We start from the raw sequence: 20,079 nt of genomic DNA, 5'->3' as shown, positions 1-20,079 counted from the left end.
AACATTTCTAAAAATCCCTTTTTTGTATTAGCCTTAAGTAATATTCTAATTTTGTGACACACGGAATTTTGGATTTTCATTTGTTGCCACTTCAAATCATCAAAATTAAATGAAATAAACATTTGAATGCATCAGTCTGTGTGCAATGAATAAATATAATGTACAAGTTACACCTTTTGAATGCAATTACTGAAATAAATCAAGTTTTTCAAAATATTCTAATTTACTGGCTTTTACCTGTATATATATGAAATACTTGACTTGGTGAATTCTAGCTGTAAATATACTCCTCCCCTTTTAGCCCCACCCCCAACCACGCCCCTGTCCCACCCCGACCACCCCCACCCCCCACCTCCCGAAATCGGAGGTCTTAAGGTTGGCAAGTATGGAGTATGCGGTCATACTCTTATCAAATTTACAGCACACAGCAAAAATGTGTCATCAACATGTATTATAATATTTTTAACCGCTCCATCAAGTATTGCATACCGTATTTTTCGGACTATAAGTCGCAGTTTTTTTCATAGTTTGGCCGGGGGTGCGACTTACACTCAGGAGCGACTTATGTGTGAAATGATTAACACATTATAATATTATTGATCTCATTCACGTAAGAGACTAGACGTATAAGATTTCATGTTTTAGCAGATTGTTTGGTAAACGTATAGCATGTTCTATATGTTATAGTTATTTGAATGACTCTTACCATAATATGTTACGTTAACATACCAGTTGGTTATTTATGCCTCATATAACGTACACTTATTCAGCCTGTTGTTCACTATTCTTGATTTATTTTAAATTGCCTTTCAAATGTCTATTCTTGGTGTTGGCTTTTATCAAATACATTTCCCCAAAAAATGCGACTTATACTCCAGTGAGACTTATATATGTTTTTTTTCCTTCTTTACTATGCATTTTCGGCCGGTGCGACTTATACTCCGGAGCGACTTATACTCCGAAAAATACGGTATATTGCACAACCCTGATGTGGCTGCAAGATGATCCCTTCTGCATTCATAAGAGGCATGGCAAGGACACTCGGGGTTAAATTTGCGGCCTCACCCGATTTCCGTTTCCTCCCCGCGGATAACACGGAGCTTGCGGAAGAAAGACAGGGAGACGAGGGCGTAGGACCGCCGCACCGTCATGTAGCCCGTGATCTCCTCCAGCTGGCCCAGACTGGACTCCAGTTCTGCCGCTATGTTGTCTGTGGCAAAACACAAAACACACCACCGTCAGATTCACCCTTTTGCTTTGCGATGGGAAAAAATAGACACTCCTGCAACAAGGACACGCTTACTTCCTCCGCGCAGGTTGATAACCAGACTGCCGTTAAGGATGGTGCAGCCTCTCAGAGCCTGCGCCGCAGTGATGGAGTCCACAATTTTCAGGCCCATACACACCTTCGGACAGAGGCCGGCACATGGCGTACAGTTCAGCCTTCAGGAACAAAGAAACAAAACCCAGTGTTACTGTTAGAATAATTATGTGTAAGTTATCACACGACTCTTATGCTTAAAGGCCGTTGCTATAGTTATTATCAATTGTGCTGAAGTTGTACTTTTCTATCTGTGCAAGGGCACACAACTTGTAATCTTCCATTGCGAGTTGTCTCGTTAATAATTAGAGTGTAGGTACACAGAACATCAGAGGGTCAAATGTGCGAGAAAATGAGAGCAGACAGTGTTGACAAACAATGTTGCAACCGCAGGTGCAGAAACACGAAAGAAGAATCCCTGTGGGATGCAGAAACTGGCAGAGAAATTTTCCGTGCAACGTTCATATTGTTGTTACTCAGCCAGCGTTTGTGGGTCTGATGGACCCGTTGCATTTTGTGGCTTTTAATGCCTCACAATCAAACACTTTTATGTTAAAATACTAAACAGATGTTTATTGGGATTATTAGGGGTGTAACGGTACACAACAATTTCGGTTCGGTACGTACCTCGGTTTAGAGGTCACGGTTCGGTTCATTTTCGGTACAGTAAGAAAACAACAAAATATACATTTTTGGGTTATTTATTTACCAAATTTGCAAAATCTTCCACCAAAAATATTTTTCTTAGTGGAATATTTGATGTGAAGTAATCGGAACCTTGGATAGGTCAATAATTCATAATAACATTGATTTTGATTCAATATTATGTTTTGAGCAATGACAGTTTGAAAGACAAAAAAAACAGCTTGGTTTTATTAGTCAACATTGCAACTTTTTCTAAATTACATTTAACCTTTAAGATTTTTTATTTCACTTTTATTATGTTTTTGTTTATTTTAATAGTATTTTTAGAATGTGCCGTGGGCCTTTAAAACATTAGCTGTGGGCCGCAAATGGCCTCCGGGGCACACTTTTGACACACCTGCTATAGATAATAAAAAATTAAATGTGATAAATCTATGGATAAAAAGCAGAGCCTGGTGACGCATGCGCGTTTATCATAACTCTCTCTCTGTCTCTCTCTCTGTCTCTGCCCCTCCCTCACCAATGCTGCTGTTTGTTTTGTTTTTAACCCCTTCTTAACCCTGAACGTACATTGAAAATACACGCAACCCTAACTCAAAATGCCGGACATTTGAGGCATTTAAGAAACTCCGCCCTGACAGCTCTGCAAAAGAGGACATGTCCGGTGAAAAGAGGACGTATGGTCAGTCTATCCTAGCCCGTTAGCTGCTAGCATGCTGTGTGTTGTGCCTCGGTGTGCATTGTTTACACAACGTCCGTTACACTACTTAATATGTCCGTGTGGAAACTCGTTCGGTACACCTCCGAACCGAACCAAAACCCCCGTACCGAAACAGTTCAATACCAATACACGTATCGTTACACCCCTACTGAATAATCATATATTGTGTCCAACTGGGGCTGCTGAAATTACCCCCCCTTCCTTCAGAAGCAGCCTCAGTGATGTAACCAGGGACCTCCCAAATAAATAGAGGAGCACGTGGGGCTGTGCCTTAAAGAGCGCGGTGGGAGATTGTAACTGAGTGTGCAGCCCCAAACGTCTCTCCTCATTGAGCCAAATTGAACTCTGTCTCTGCATGATTCCTTGCTTCTTGTCTGTTTAGTAGATAGTTACGTCAAGGGATGGTCGAGGTAGCTGTGACTCTAAGATGCAGTGGCAGGAGACGGTGTGCAGGTAAGATGTATTCAATGCCAAAAGAAGGCAAGTGTAGCTAAGGAGTGCACAGGACATGGAAATTCTTAAGGAAACGGGTGTACCCCGCCTTCCGCCCGAATGCAGCTGAGATAGGCTCCAGCATCCCCCGCTACCCCGAAAGAGACAAGCGGTACAAAATGGATGGATGGATGGAAATCCTGATAGTTGTTTTAGGAGCGGCTAAACTAGCATGTTGCAATTTTGCACCTGCGCTGAGCAAGATGCTTATTAGTGATTCCCAGAGCCCAAAAAAGTCTGCGGGCTATAGAGCGTTTTCTATTGGGGCTCCAGTACTATGGAATGCCCTCCCGGTAACAGTTAGAGATGCTACCTCAGTAGAAGCATTTAAGTCCCATCTTAAAACTCATTTGTATACTCTAGCCTTTAAACAGACCCATTCATTGAAGGTGCGCCTTATAATCCGGTGCGCCTTATAGTGCGGAAAATATGGTAACACTCATTTTTGTCTTTTTTTCTCCTTGTTTTTGAACACTGACTTTTTGCAGTGTACTCAAAGTAGGGATGTCCCGATCCGATATTTGGATCGGATCAGTCGCCGATATTTGCAAAAAATTGCGTATCGGCAAGGCATGGGAAAATGCCGATCCAGATCCAGTTAAAAAACCCCAACTCCGCTCCGTGTTTTCCAACGCACCTATTTAAATAATACATTCCACTTTTCTGCTGCTCCATAATTTCCGTTCCGCATTTTCCAGCACACCTTCAACACATCCACAGGTCTGTGGATTCTCACGAAGTTGCTTTTAGCTGCTGGCATTACACGACAGGCTCTTCTCACTCTTTCCTGTCTCTCCCTCTCACAGACAGCAAGCGCACCTTCTTACACACGTCACATACTGCCACGTCATACGTCACATACTGTCACGTCATACGTCACATACGTATACGTCCTCCCCGAGCAGAGAGGTAGCAGCATGGCTAACGTTAGCTGTGATGCTAGCGCAGCCGTGTGACCAACGTTCTCTCTAAGGTGCGCGCTTGTGCAATTGAGCACTGTTTAAGCGTCCTCTGCGCATAGCAATTATATGCCACGCAAAAAATGAAATAAAAAAAATAAGCGCATAACAATTTTCGACACACGGACACGACAGAGAAAACAGTTTTCGTCATCATTGTTCAAATATTATAACGTCTGTCGAGACGCTTATCTCCGTTCGGTGCCACACGTCCACACCATCAAAATGCAGAGGCAAAAATTTCCAGATCAACACCGTATGAAAAAATTAGTGATTTTTTTAGTTGTGATTTCCTTCTCTGCATGAAAGTTTAAAAGTAGCATATATTAATGCATTATGAAGAAGAATGTTTTAATGTAGACATGCAAGCCTTAAAAGAAAATGTTGAAAATCAAGACTACATTTCCTGCAAATGGATGCATTTCTACCCTATATTTTAACTTTAGATTTATTCTCATATCAAACTCTTTTGGCTGTCTGGATTATAAATAATGTAAATAATTCAATGTGATTATCTTGTGTGATGACTGTATTATGATGATAGTATATATCTGATAGTATATATCTGTATCATGAATCAATTTAAGTGGACCCCGACTTAAACAAGTTGAAAAACTTATTCGGGCGCTACCATTTAGTGGTCAATTGTACGGAATATGTACTTCACTGTGCAACCTACTAATAAAAGTCTCAATCAATCAATCAAAACACAAAGAATCATCATACTGCTGTGATTATATGCATCAAGTGTTCATTCAAGGCTAAGGCAAAATATCGAGATATATATTGTGTATCGCAATATGGCCTTAAAATATTGCAATATTAAAAAAAGGCCATATCGCCCAGCCCTAGTTCAATGATGCCATTTCTGTTTGTCATGTATAATTTTGTCTATTTTGTGTTTATCCTTGAATAAACAGGTCAGTTTCTTGTTACCAACCATTGTGTATTATTCAAACTCCCCTAATTCAGCTGGCTAGTTGTTATCAAGAGTACTAAAACCCTTTTCAACATGATTCTGACAACTAAGTAGGCTAAATAACTTTAAACTTTAATACATGCTCGGATAGGCCAGTATCGGTCAGTATCGGTATCGGATTGGAAGTGCAAAAACAATATCGGTATCGGATCGGAAGTGCAAAAACCTGGATCGGGACATCCCTAACTCAAAGCACATCTATCTTTCTTGACTATTTACCTCTTTACCGTAATACAAATGCTTGCTGAAATGTGAATGTACCGTATTTTTCAGAGTATAAGTCGCACCGGAGTATAAGTCGCACCTGCCGAAAATGCATAATAAAGAAGGAAAAAAACATATATAAATCGCAAACTATGAAAAAAACTGCAAATTATAGTCAGAAAAATACGGTACTCACTTTTGTGTGACTTTTGAGGATACAAGGATGGCAATATGCGCTAAACACCGCCTTGTGTTATCCTGTAATAAACCGTCTGGTTTTGTGAGGCAAAGTTCATACAAACACTGCACACAACTCTGGTAACGCTAACAACACAAGGCGCGCGCTGAAGTAGGTAATGGGAGGGATCACCGTGGAAACGACGGCGATGCCATGCTCCTTATCCGCCTCTTAAATATGCTCTCGCCCTCCATCAACATCCTGTGAGAAATATCAAGCCCATTAGCTGCCCATTAGATGTGTTTGTCTGACATTTCTGCTTTGAAGGTCCTTTATTTCGCTCTGTCTCTCACTCCAGCCGTCTGCTCCCAACTTGACAGAACTTGACGCCGGGTGATGGATGTGAGTGTGAAACATGATTCACTATAAGCTTGATTTTTAACACTTTTGACTAACCACAAGCACCTGGCTTATGAAAGATGTTTTTATAACACGTCCCCCAGCGTAGACGGGTGCAGCTCTGTGTGTTCTTCGTATGAAATTATTTCCTAAACACTGCAAAAACGGAAATCTCAGTAAGATGAAATATGTCAAATAAGGGTGATATTTGCTTATTTTCTGTCTGATAAGATAATTCTTCTCACTAAGCAGATTTTATGTTAGTGTTTTACTTGTTTTAAGTGTTTTGCTCCTAAATGATCTCAGTAAGATATTACAGCTTGTTGCTGAGATTTGATGACCTATATTGAGTAAAACATGCTTGAAACTAGAATATCAAGTGTTGCAAAGCTGTGTCATCAACACTCACAAGTATAAAACTACTTTTTTAAAGTCATCATTTCTTATTTCAAGCATGAAAAAAAAATCATGACTTTGACACAATTGTGTCTCATAATTAAAACAGATGACAGCCAAATGGACTTTGCTGTTTTATTTTCAATGAAACAATAGAAAATAGGTACTCATATATTAGTACAGTTGGCACAGTACAGTAAACTGACAGTTAATATTTAAACATTTAACATTTCTAACTATTTTGAACAGAAATAGTTCATGCACATTCAGATAAATTCTTCAAAATTACAATTAAAATTTGGTCGGGGGCCGGGCTGTAAATATATATACAGTATATATATATGTATATATTTATATTCCTTGCGCATTAATTGACTGAAAGAGCACGCACTTGGCGCGATGATGTCATTTTATCGATGGGAAAATGCAAGAAATGTAATGCCGAGCGCATATCATGATGTCAAGATAATGGCACTAGCATTTACTTCATTTAAGAATATTTTTCAACATATTGAGAAAAAAGGTCTCATAATTGTTTTTTCTACCAAGAAAAGTGCACTTGTTATTAGTGAGAATATACTTATTTTAAGGTATTTTGGGGTTCATTGAAGTTAGCTAATTTGACTTGTTTTGGAAAGTTTTGACAAGCCAAATTTTCTTGTTCTATTGGCAGATAATTTTGCTTAGTTCAAGTAAAATACCCTACGGTCTACGCACTCTCCTCATTGAGCTAAATTGAATCCTGTCTCTGTTTAATTCCTTGCTTCTTGTCTGTTTAATAGATGTCATCGGGGTTTGAACCTTGTAGTGGCGTTCTGTACAAAAAGTGCACTTTAATCTAGTGTTGTTTTGATAAGTCATCTTAGTGACATCATGCACAAAAGTGCACTAATAGCTTGTTTTAAAATGTCTCTGACAATCTTGCACTTTCTGTTTTGGAAATGACATGAATGTTTGTCCCACTGCTTAATAACTGTTTAATAAATACACTTTTGCTAAATTGACTTAGTTGTGATTTCCCTCTCTGCATGAAAGTTTAAAAGTAGCATATATGAATGCAGTATGAAGAAGAAGGTTTTAATGTAGACACCAGTGACGTGCAGTCAGTAGAGGCAGGTGAGGCGGGGCCTCACCTGCCATCATGGAAAGAAAAAAAATGTAAAAAGAAAAAAAATTAATTAAATTGTTATATGTATGCAGTGATTATACTATAAAGTTATTTTCCATTTAACTTCACCAGTTTTAGATTATTTTTATTCAAAATCGCTGAATTTTCACATTTGCCATTCAAATACTGAGAAGAGACGCGGTGCGGTGAACAGCAGCCAGTTGAGGCACGTCACTCAGTGCCTCAACATGGACGGACTCGGCTAACTGCTGGCCTGCTGTGCAGTGAGACTGTATTGCTATATGAATTATATTATACATTTCCATAGTTTAGTTAGCTGAGGTATATAATGTACAGTGTATTTTGTCAACAACTGTATGTGTGTAACGTATTTCTTGTGCTGAGCGATCATAAAACGGCTGCAAAAGACGCACTGGCTGAGGCTCGCAGTAATCCCGCCTCCTGCACCCCCACCGTAGAATTGTTATATCAACTAAAGCCCACACTTAAACTTTCTACGTGCAAGATTGAATCTATTTAAAAAAGTTATTTCATAAGAAGCCAAAAAGTGCAAAAACAATAATGTTGGAGGAGTTGTGAATGACTGCAGGGCCACAACATTAGGTACACCTGCAGACTGCAGGTGTATCTAATTCACAACTCCTCCAACATGAACATTACTGTTTTTGCACTTTTTGGCTTCTTATGAAATAACTTTTGTAACCTATTTTTATGGGCTTTCCTCTTTGTGATGTTAAGTTCCTGTTATGCGCTGTTATACAGTATATGCCTTGAGCTCTTATTTTGAAGGCGCCAAGAGCGGAAGTGATGACATGTTGTAGTGGAGCGGAGGTTTTTGAAAGAAGGTAAATAACGTGGTCCTCGTGTAAACTGTAGCCTCCGTGTTTGTTATTTTGTAGTTTCATACAGTATAGGCGACATTTATAAACCCTCGGTTACACTTTTTTAAATAGATTCAATCTTGCACGTGGAAAGTTTAAGTGAGGGCTTTAGTTGTGGACTTCATTTCTAAGTAAAGGTAAGACCATAATAACGTTTTTTTTTTATTAAATGTGCTTTTTTGTGTGCTACAGTTTGTATGTGTAAAGTTAAAGTTAAGTTAAAGTACCAATGATTGTCACACACACACTAGGTGTAATGACATTTGTCCTCTGCATTTGACCCATCCCCTTGATCACCCCCTGGGAGGTGAGGGGAGCAGTGGGCAGCAGCGGCGCCGCGCCCGGGAATAATTTTTGGTGATTTAACCCCCAATTCCAAGCCTTGATGCTGAGTGCCAAGCAGGGAAGAATGCTGGTATGAGCTTTTAAACATAACCCGTTAACTGCTGCCAATCAAATGGTGAATAAGATACTCTTTAGGGTTCATATGTTTGTAAATCTGACTGTGATGAAGTCAGTGCCTCACCAGCCATCAACCTCACCGCACGTCACTGGAAGACACATAGAATCATCATACTGCTGTGATTATATGCATCAAGTGTTCATTCAAGGCTAAGGCAAAATATGGAGATACAGTGGGGCAAAAAAGTATTTAGTCAGCCACCGATTGTGCAAATTCTCCCACTTAAAATGATGACAGAGGTCTGTAATTTTCATCATAGGTACACTTCAACTGTGAGAGACAGAATGTGAAAAAAAAATCCAGGAATTCACATTGCAGGACTTTTAAAGAATTTATTTGTAAATTATGGTGGAAAATAAGTATTTGGTCTATAACAAAAATTCAACTCAATACTTTGTTATTGCCAACAAAGGTTATATTACAGAGGTCAAACGATTACTATAGGTCTGTACCAGGTTTGCACACACAGTAGCTGGTATTTTGGCCCATTCCTCCATGCAGATCTTCTCGAGAGCAGTGATGTTTTGGGGCTGTCGCCGAGCAACACGGACTTTCAACTCCCTCCACAGATTTTCTATGGGGTTGAGGTCTGGAGACTGGCTAGGCCACTCCAGGACTTTCAAATGCTTCTTACGGAGCCACTCCTTCGTTGCCCGGGCGGTGTGTTTGGGATCATTGTCATGCTGGAAGACCCAGCCACGTTTCATCTTCAAAGTTCTCACTGACGGAAGGAGGTTTTGGCTCAAAATCTCACGATACATGGCCCCCGTTCATTTTTTTTTTTCACATTCTGTCTCTCACAGTTGAAGGTACGTACCTATGATGAAAATTACAGACCTCTGTCATCATTTTAAGTGGGAGAACTTGCACAATTGGTGGCTGACTAAATACTTTTTTGCCCCACTGTATATATGGTGTATTGGCCTAAAAATATCGAGATATTAATAAAAGGCCATATCGCCCAGCCCTAGAAGCAAGGACTAGACAACAGCGGTGAGTTATTGTATGGTCTGGCTACTTTATGGGGACAGAATTGTCTTGTTGAGCAAAGCAGAGAAGCAAGCCGTCTTTTCCCCTTCTGTGTTGTGTGCCTGAGTAAAAGCTAATTGGTGATGTTATTCACGGCTGTGACTTCTTCTTCACAAGGTCTAAATGCGTAATGAGTAGAAAACAAAGGCATGCATTGTGGACCAGGGCCGTGTTGTGCTTGAGATTAATAACAGATTACGGCGGCTAAAACAACAATCTACATAACGGCGAGGCCTTAAAAAAAACAAGTCTAAGAATGTCTTGGGAGGGAAAAAAAAATCTTTCCTTTAGCGTACAATCAATGTTGACCTCTATCCCTCTTCAGTGCCACATGTGCACTTTGAGCGTCGCCGCCAAGCACAACACTGTTTATTCCCAGCACTCGGTCATTTGTACGATTTTGAAGTCAAACCGCTGATATCGGAGTCAAGCGAAGCTCCACGCAGGCCACTGATTTAAAGCCTGATGTACACTAAACCAGTGTTTTTCAACCACTGTGCCGCGGCACACTAGTGTGTCGTGAGGTACAGTCTGGTGTGCCGTGGGAGATGATCTAATTTCACCTATTTGGGTTAAAAATATTTTTTGCAAAGCAGTAATTATAGTCTGCAAATGATGTGTTGTTGTTGAGTGTCGGTGCTGTCTAGAGCTCGGCAGAGTAACCGTGTAATACTCTTCCATATCAGTAGGTGGCAGCAGGTAGCTAATTGCTTTGTAGATGTCAGAAACGGCGGGAGGCAGCGTGCAGGTAAAAAGGTGTCTAATGCCATTCAGCCATCCATCTTCTTCCGCTTATCCGAGGTCGGGTCGCGGGGGCAGCAGCCTAAGCAGGGAAGCCCAGACTTCCCTCTCCCAAGCCACTTCGTCCAGCTCTTCCTGTGGGACCCCGAGGCGTTCCCAGGCCAGCCGGGAGACATAGTCTTCCCAACGTGTCCTGGGTCTTCCCCGTGGCCTCCTACCGGTCGGACGTGCCCTAAACACCTCCCTAGGGAGGCGTTCTGGTGGCATGAGTGTAAATGGGGGGAGGGAGTTTTTTTGGGTTGGTGTATTAATTGTAAGTGTATCTTGTGTTTTTTATTTTGAATTAATAAAAAAATTATAAAAGTTTTTCTTTTTTTTTTTTTTTTCTTGTGCGGTCCGGTACCAATCGATCCACGGACCGGTACCGGCCCGGTGGTTAGGGACCACTGCCCTAAAGGGAAACCTTTTTAAATGATAGTCAGATCTATTCTGAAGATGCCTAAGTGATTTTTAAGCTTTGGCCCATAAAACATGTTTTGGGGGCATGGGGGCGGCATGGCGTAGTGGGTAGAGCAACCGTGCCAGAAACCTGAGGGTTGCAGGTTCGCTCCCTGCCTCTTACCATCCAAAAAAAAAATCGCTGCCGTTGTGTCCCTGGGCGGGACACTTCACCCTTTGCCCCCGGTGCCACTCACACCGGTGAATTGAATGATAGGTGGTGGTCGGAGGGGCGGTTGGCGCAAATTGCAGCCACGCTTCCGTCAGTCTACCCCAGGGCAGCTGTGGCTATGAAAGTAGCTTACCACCACCAGGTGTGAACGAATGATGGGTTCTACATGTAAAGCGACTTTGGGTACTTAGAAAAGCGCTATATAAATCCCAGTTATTATTATGTTTACTGGTTAGTTTGAGTGTGAGACATTTGCACAGCAGCCCCCCTCATCTGGGCTGTAGCTGGTACATTTAAGTGGTGAAACTTCCTATAAGAGGACAGCTGCAGTGCTGTATTCTGAGGATCATGTCATATTTCATTTGAATTTTTTATCTATTTTTTATAAATGGTCCTCAGTAGTCACGTACAAATTTGTGAGAATTATGCAAAATTATTTCAATTTGGTCCCCATGAACCATATTACCGTATTTTCCGCACTATTAGCCGCACCTAAAAACCACAAATTTACTCAAAAGCTGACAGTGCGGCTTATAACCCGGTGCGCTTTATATATGGATTATTATTAAGATTCATTTTCATAAAGTTTAGGTCTCGCAACTACGGTAAACAGCCGCCATCTTTTTTCCCCGTAGAAGCGGAAGCGCTTCTTCTTCTACGGAAAGCAACCGCCAAGGTAAGCACCCGCCCCCATAGAAGAGGAAGCGCTTCTTCTTCTACTGTAAGCAACCACCCGCCCCCGTAGAAGAAGAAGAAGCGCGCGGATATTACGTTTCATTTCCTTTGTGTGTTTACATCTGTAAAGACCACAAAATGGCTCCTACTAAGCGACAGGTTTCCGGTTCATGAAAAGACGCAATCTCTCCATCCGCACACGGACTACTATTTCACAGCAACTGCCTAAAGACTTTCAAGAAAAGCTGGCTACTTTCCGTGCATATTGTAAAAACAAGATAGCTGAAAAAAAGATCCGGCCAGAGAACATTATCAACATGGACGAGGTTCCACTGACTTTTGATATTCCTGTGAACCGCACTGTGGATACAACGGGAGCACGTACGGTGAATATTCGCACCACAGGGAATGAGAAGTCATCCTTCACTGTGGTTCTAGCTTGCCATGCTAATGGCCAGAAACTTCCACCCATGGTGATATTCAAAAGGAAGACCTTGCCAAAAGAGACCTTTCCAGCCGGCGTCATCATAAAAGCTAACTCGAAGGGATGGATGGATGAAGAAAAGATGAGCGAGTGGTTAAGGTAAGTTTAAGTTTACGCGAAGAGGCCGGGTGGCTTTTTTCACGCAGCTCCGTCCATGTTGATATACGACTCCATGCGCGCCCACATCACGCTGGTTTTTAATATATTATTAAAGTTTGACTGACCTATCTGACTGTTTTTTTGACATTCCCTTTAGCGCAGTTAGATGCGGCTTATAACACGGGGCGGCTTATAGGTGGACAAAGTTTTGAAATATGCCGTTCATTGAAGGCGCGGCTTATAACCCAGGGCGCCTTATGGTGCGGAAAATACGGTAACTCTTTTTCCCCAGGGTCCCCAGTAAGAGTGATCAGCACATTACTTCATCAATCCAGAGATTTAAAGACGTGTATGACCTAACTGGCTAGTGGCCTTTTTAACCACATTTTTTTTATGCCTCCACAACCTGGAGAAAGGTTGGTCCCCACAAGTCATGAGCAAAAACTTGGTCCCCATTCCACATGATAACCTGCGTGTGTGTGTGTGTGTGTGTGTGTCTGTGTGTGGTACACAGAACATCAATTTCCACACTTCTATTAGCCCCGGGTCCAGTGGACCCAGACATCTTATATGTATGTAATAGAAATGTGTAGGGGGGGTGTATGGTGTGTGGTCATTAAAGGGGGAACATTATCACCAGACCTATGTAAGCGTCAATATATACCTTGATGTTGCAGAAAAAAGACCATATATTTTTTTAACCGATTTCCCAACTCTAAATGGGTGAATTTTGGCGAATTAAACGCCTTTCTAATATTCGCTCTCGGAATCATCGGGAAGCAATCCGCCATTTTCTCAAACACTTAGTCAAATCAGCGCTGTTATTTTCCGTTTTTTCGACTGTTTTCCGCACCTTGGAGACATCATGCCTCGTCGGTGTGTTGTCGGAGGGTGTAACAACACCAACAGGGACGGATTCAAGTTGCACCAGTGGCCCAAAGATGCCAAAGTGGCAAGAAATTGGATGTTTGTTCCGCACACTTTACCGACGAAAGCTATGCTACGACAGAGATGGCAAGAATGTGTGGATATCCTGCGACACTCAAAGCAGATGCATTTCCAACGATAAAGTCAAAGAAATCTGCCGCCAGACCCCCATTGAATCTGCCGGAGTGTGTGAGCAATTCAGGGACAAAGGACCTCGGTAGCACGGCAAGCAATGGCGGCAGTTTGTTCCCGCAGACGAGCGAGCTAAACCCCCTGGATGTCTTGGCTCACACCGTCAAGAGAAGAATATCGACCCTAGCTTCTCTGGCCTGCTGACATGAAGGTATGTCTACAGAATATATTAATTGATGAAAATTGGGCTGTCTGCACTCTCAAAGTGCATGTTGTTGCCAAATGTATTTCATATGCTGTAAACCTAGTTCATAGTTGTTAGTTTCCTTTAATGCCAAACAAACACATACCAATCGTTGGTTAGAAGGCGATCGCCGAATTCGTCCTCGCTTTCTCCCGTGTCGCTGGCTGTCGTGTCGTTTTCGTCGGTTTCGCTTGCATACGGTTCAAACCGATATGGCTCAATAGCTTCAGTTTCTTCTTCGATTTCGTTTTCGCTACCTGCCTCCACACTACAACCATCCGTTTCAATACATGCGTAATCTGTTGAATCGCTTAAGCCGCTGAAATCCGAGTCTGAATCCGAGCTAATGTCGCTATAGCTTGCTGTTCTATCCGCCATGTTTGTTTGTGTTGGCTTCACTATGTGACGTCACAGGAAAATGGACGGGTGTTTATAACGATGGTTAAAATCAGGCACTTTGAAGCTTTTTTTTAGGGATATTGCGTGATGGGTAAAAAATTTTTTAAAAACTTCGAAAAATATAATAAGCCACTGGGAACTGATTTTTAATGGTTTTAACCATTCTGAAATTGTGGTAATGTTCCCCTTTAAATATGCATTCTGATATATGAGCCAAAGTCAGTGAGTCTCAGTTTGAAAAATTAATTAATTGTATCATTTTTCTTTTAATAAAAAATTAAAACGGGTCCCACAGACCCGAACACCACACAAGGGTTAAACCAGGGGTGCTCACACTTTTTCTGCAGGCGAGCTACTTTTCAATTGATCAAGTCGTGGGGATCTACCTCATTCATATATATAATTTATATTTACTTATTTATGAAATATAGGTTTTTGTTAACAAGTTAAAGGTGTTTAATGATAATGCAAGCATGTTTAACACATATAGTTAATATTGTTAATACATTAAAGGTGTTTAATGATAATACAAGTATGTTTAATACATATAGTTAATATTGTTAACAAGTTAAAGGTGTTTAAAGATAATACAAGCATGTTTAACACATATAGTTAATATTGTTAACAACTTAAAGGTGGTTAAAAATAATACAAGCATGTTTAACAGGAGACCCTGCCCCAAGTGGAGGAGTTCAAGTACCTAGGAGTCTTGTTCACGAGTGAGGGAAGAGTGGATCGTGAGATCGACAGGCGGATCGGTGCGGCGTCTTCAGTAATGCGGACGCTGTATCGAGCCGTTGTGGTGAAGAAGGAGCTGAGCCGGAAGGCAAAGCTCTCAATTTACCGGTCGATCTACGTTCCCATCCTCACCTATGTTCATGAGCTTTGGGTTATGACCGAAAGGACAAGATCACGGGTACAGGCGGCCGAAATGAGTTTCCTCCGCCGGGTGGCGGGGCTCTCCCTTAGAGATAGGGTGAGAAGCTCTGTCATCCGGGGGGAGCTCAAAGTAAAGCCACTGCTCCTCCACATCGAGAGGAGCCAGATGAGGTGATTCGGGCATCTGGTCAGGATGCCACCCGAACGCCTCCCTCGGGAGGTGTTTAGGGCACGTCCAACCGGTAGGAGGCCACGGGGAAGACCTAGGACACGTTGGGAAGACTATGTCTCCCGGCTGGCCTGGGAACGCCTCGGGATCCCCCGGGAGGAGCTGGACGAAGTGGCTGGGGAGAGGAAAGTCTGGGCTTCCCTGCTTAAGTTGCTGCCCCCGCGACCCGACCTCGGATAAGCGGAAGAAGATGGATGGATGGATGGATGGATGTTTAACACAAATAGTTAATATTGTTAACAACTTAAAGGTGGTTAAAGATAAAACAAGCATGTTTAACACATATAGATTCCTTTCTTTTATGAAGACAAGAATATAAGTTGGTGTATTAGTGATTGTGATGACTTGCATTGATTGGAATCAGACAGTGGTGCTAAAAACGTCCGCATTTTCGAATGGAGGAGAAAAAAAGTCCTCCTTTCTGTCCAATACCACATGAAAGTGGTTGGTTTTTGGCATCTTATTTGTCCAGCTTCCGTACTCCTTTGTATAAACTTTACAAGAAATACATTGTCGGCAAACTCCGTAGCTTGCTAGCTTGTGCACGCCAGCTTTCTGAGACTCTTATTTTGGTAGCGCAGGCAGGATGAAGCAGAGCTTTTATTGTGCAACTGTGCAGTCGGTCTTTGGAGTTTTGACGACAGTTTTCTCGCCTTCCTGTCGGTCATTTTAATGAGCTGGCAGCAGCCAGCGTCATCTCAGAAGACCCTCGGGTGCCGTGAATGTCAATCAAGTGACGAAAGTGACGTCATAGTGAAGATTTATGATCGCTCATTTTTAGGACTATTTTTTTAATGCCTGGCTGGTGATCGACTGACACACCCTCCATGATCGACCGGTAGCTCGCGATCGACGTAATGAGCACCCCTGGGTTAAACTGTAAAAGCTAGTGCTCTGCTCCTTTAAGAAATCAGCTGCAAGAGCTGGTCTGATACTGGACAGTTGTGGGCACTCAGTCTGTGCTCTTAATCACATACCTGCCAACTTTTGAAATCAGAAAAACCTAGTAGCCAGGGTCCAGGGGCCGCAGGCCCCGGTAGGTCCAGGACACAGTCCTGGTGGGGGGTTCCTTCGCCCCCCGACGCAAAATGATTATTAGCATTCAGACAGGTTAAAATGTTGCTAAAACCATCACTTTTCTATCAGTCACAGTGACTTTTCAAAACAAAAATATTACAGCAAAAATCATATGGGTTGATTGACATGTTTATTCTGTAAGCTAACTTCAATAGTTTGAAATTATTTTGACAGTTAATGCCAGTTATCCTGTCAACCTTTCACAAGACTTCAATTTGTTAATTGAAAGTATAAACAGTATAAACACTTTTTACAGTAAACAAATGGTAAAACAGTACTAAACAATTCCATTAAAAAAAAAATTGGTGTCATTATTAACTTTCTGTCCAAGCTTGTATAATCTACTGCCTTGTTCAATTGTAAAAAATATTCTGTGCCTAAAATTCACATTTCTATCACAATTATCATACTGTAAACATGGTAAGCTAACTTCATTAAAATTAATAGTTCTGTCAATAGCATGGAATTACAATTCAAATGTAGTTTTTTTGTAAGCCTTTCAAAAGAATTCAAAATATGAAAAATGAATGAAAATTAATTTAAGCCATCAGACACTTGAAAAGTGGCACATCACATCTCTAATGTAATCATTTGAACTTTTCAACAGAAATAGCACTGCAAAAATATTAAGGACATACTTCTGTATTTTGGTAGTTATGCTGTCAACATTTAACAAGATTTCTTCAACTTGGACTTGAAAGCATAAATAGTATAAACACTTTTAACAGTATAACAGTACTAAACAATTCCAATAGATAACATTGGTGTCATTACCTTTTTGTGGCTAAAATCCGAAAAACGTTGAAAGTTTTCCACTTGTATCGCTAGCAACGGCATTAGACTTGTGTTCTTTTGTCCCAACGTGGTCTTTTACATCGCTAATTCCTCCGTGTCCGATCGAAAAATCTTGTCTGCACAAGGTGCAATTCGCGTAGTTTTCACCCTTTTTGGAACGGATAATTATTCCCGGATAGGCTTTTGAATATTCTTCACGGAATGACTGCAGTTTTCTTTTCGGTTTAAGACTCGTTTGCGATTTTTCTCCGGCTGATTCCATGATCGTTCGCTCGTTTGGAAACAATGGCAACAGGTGCCTCGTGCTTGGCAGCGGTGCTATAAATAGCCTCGCGCATTTTTTTAAAATATTTTTTTTTAATTAATGAAAAACCGTATTTTTTATCACTGCAACCGTAACCCGGAATAGGTGGATGAAAACCGTACTAATTACGGGAAAACCGGAGTAGTTGGCAGGTATGTAATCACTATTTCAGCAATCCCATTTCCGTCTCCATCCAATAATTACGGCTGAATAAACAGGAGTATATCTAAAAATGCGCAGTGTGAAAAGTCATTAGTGAATGCAGAGATTATATTTGCCTGTTTTTTTTTTAGGGAAATGAAACCATCCACTTACGAAGATGAGTTGACGGTGGTGTAGCCCGAGGGACACTCGGGGATGCAGGCGCCGTTGTGGATGACGTACTCGTGGCACTCAGCGTACTTGCTGTGCTCCTTCTCCCACTTGCACCTGCTGTGGAGCTCCTGGCAGAAGGCGAAGGAGACGCAGCGCCAGCCCTTGAAGGTGTAGTGGTTGTCTGGGCAGCGCTGCACGCAGGTGTCCTGGTGCAGGAGGCCCCGGCAGGCCACGCAGTGAGCCGCCGACTGCGACTTCAGGCAGCCACCCAGGCACTCGTCGTGACAGCACTGGTGATCCCTGGTGCAGGTCCGATGTTTGCACTGAACGGGACACACTGCAAAGAGACAGAAGCGGGTCACATAGGTAAGAGGGGGGCTTTGCGGTTCAAATATTCATGTCCAGTGTTGGGACTAACGCGTTACAAAGTAACGCGTTACTGTAACGCCGTTAGTTTCGGCGGTAACTAGTAATCTAACGCGTTATTTTTTTTTATTCAGTAATTTAGTTACCGTTACTACATGATGCGTTACTGCGTTATTTTACGTTACTTTTGATGTACCGTATTTTCCGCACCATTAGCCGCACCTAAAAACCACAAATTTACTCAAAAGCTGACAGTGCGGCTTTTAACCCGGTGCGCTTTATATATGGATAAATATTAAGATTCATTTTCATAAAGTTTCGTTCTCGCAACTTCGGTAAACAGCCGCCATCTTTTTTCCCGGTAGAGCAGGAAGCGCTTCTTCTTCTACGCAAGCAACCGCCAAGGTAAGCACCCGCCCCCATAGAACAGGAAGCGCTTCTTCTTGTACTGTAAGCAACCACCCGCCCCCGGAAGAAGAAGAAGCGCGCGGTGCATGCTGGGATATGTGACGTTTCATTTCCATTTGTGTGTTTATGTAAAGACCCCAAAATGGCTCCTATTAAGTGTGTTGTCTGTCTAATTATAAATAATGCAGACGAGGCGTGTTAACTGAGTTCTCAACGTTTACTCACAGCGTGCTCATAACCACATTCTAACTGCCAGCATACAACGCTTCTCAGGGCTACCGCGCATGCTCGTAACTATCGTTGCATGCTGGGTAGTGTAGTTGTTATATTTGCTAGCTCATAACATCACGTTAAGAGACACGCTTACGCGCTTAATTCACTACTCGCCGTCATTCCGGGTGGATTGACAAAAGACCTCCAGCCGCTAGATATTGGTGTCAACAGGGCATTCGAAGCTAGACTGCTAACTGCGTGGGAACAGTGGATGACAGAAGGCGAACACACCTTCACTAAGACAGGGAGGCAGCGCCAGACGACGCCAACATCTGCCAGTGGATCGTAAATGCCTGGGCAGATATTTCGGTCACAACTGTGGTCCGAGCTTTCCGGAAGGCAGGATTCACAGAACTGCTGGATAACAGTGACACTGACTCCGATGACTTCGACGAGACGGAACCGGCCATTTTGGATCTCACATTTGTCCAACTTTTCACTTCGGACACCGAAGACGAAGGATTTACCAATGAAGAATAACTTCAGAAAGTGAGCGCTATGTTTATTTTGTGTGTTGTGACATTAACGTTCGAGCAACATTATGTTGCTATTGCTCTGCACTATTTTGAATTTTACTATGTTTGTGATTGCACATTTGCGTACATTTTGGGAGTGAACAGAGTTGTTAGAACGCTGGTTTTTAATATATTATTAAAGTTTGACTGACCTATCTGACTGTTTTTTTGACATTCCCTTTAGCGCAGCGTAGGCGCGGCTTATAGTCCGGGGCGGCTTATTGGTGGACAAAGTTATGAAATATGCCATTCATTGAAGGTGCGGCTAATAATCCGGTGCGCCTTATAGTGCGGAAAATACGGTAGTATCGGCTAGAAACAGAAGCGCTGCGGTGTCGTTCTTCTGAATCTTCCTCTGTCACACGCCGGAGAGAAGAAAAGAGGCGCGGTCTATGTGTGTGTGTGTGGGTGTGGGGAGGCACACACGTGAAACAAAAAAAAAAAAGTTGTTGTCACGTTCAGTCCACACACAGCGTGGTCATGGCGAGCGGAGTAACGGAGGAGCTTGAACGCCCCCCGCCATTGAATCGGTGTGTTTATAAGTGCAGACTCGGTTGTGCAAAACGTGGGTTTTAAACACATGCTGAACGTGCTTGAACCACGTTACGACATCCCGTCGCGCACCCACTTCAGCAATAAGATTGTGCCAGATCTTTATGAGCAGGAGAAGAAAAAAGTTGTGGATGAACTATCCCGAGCATCAGCTGTTGCGCTCATGACAGACGGGTGGACGTCCAGCGGAACTATAAGC

At 42.2% G+C, this 20,079-nt stretch overlaps 1 protein-coding gene across 1 annotated transcript in view; it reads right to left on the bottom strand.

Moving 5' to 3' along the window:
* insra (insulin receptor a) overlaps positions 1-20,079 on the bottom strand; it is a 190,385-nt gene that overhangs the window by 66,565 nt on the left and 103,741 nt on the right. The window contains exons 3-5 of the mRNA XM_061978791.2: positions 17,767-18,103; positions 1,304-1,443; positions 1,066-1,210 (exon numbers count right to left, since the gene is read on the bottom strand). Of these exons, the coding sequence (XP_061834775.1) occupies positions 1,066-1,210; positions 1,304-1,443; positions 17,767-18,103 (622 nt within the window). The remainder of the gene's footprint in view (positions 1-1,065; positions 1,211-1,303; positions 1,444-17,766; positions 18,104-20,079) is intronic.

The sequence above is a fragment of the Nerophis lumbriciformis genome, linkage group LG19 (genome assembly GCF_033978685.3).
Source record: "Nerophis lumbriciformis linkage group LG19, RoL_Nlum_v2.1, whole genome shotgun sequence".
NCBI classification, from domain to species: Eukaryota; Metazoa; Chordata; class Actinopteri; order Syngnathiformes; family Syngnathidae; genus Nerophis; species Nerophis lumbriciformis.
Note: the sequence above shows the minus strand (reverse complement) of the source record. Positions and strands in the feature narration are given on the sequence as shown.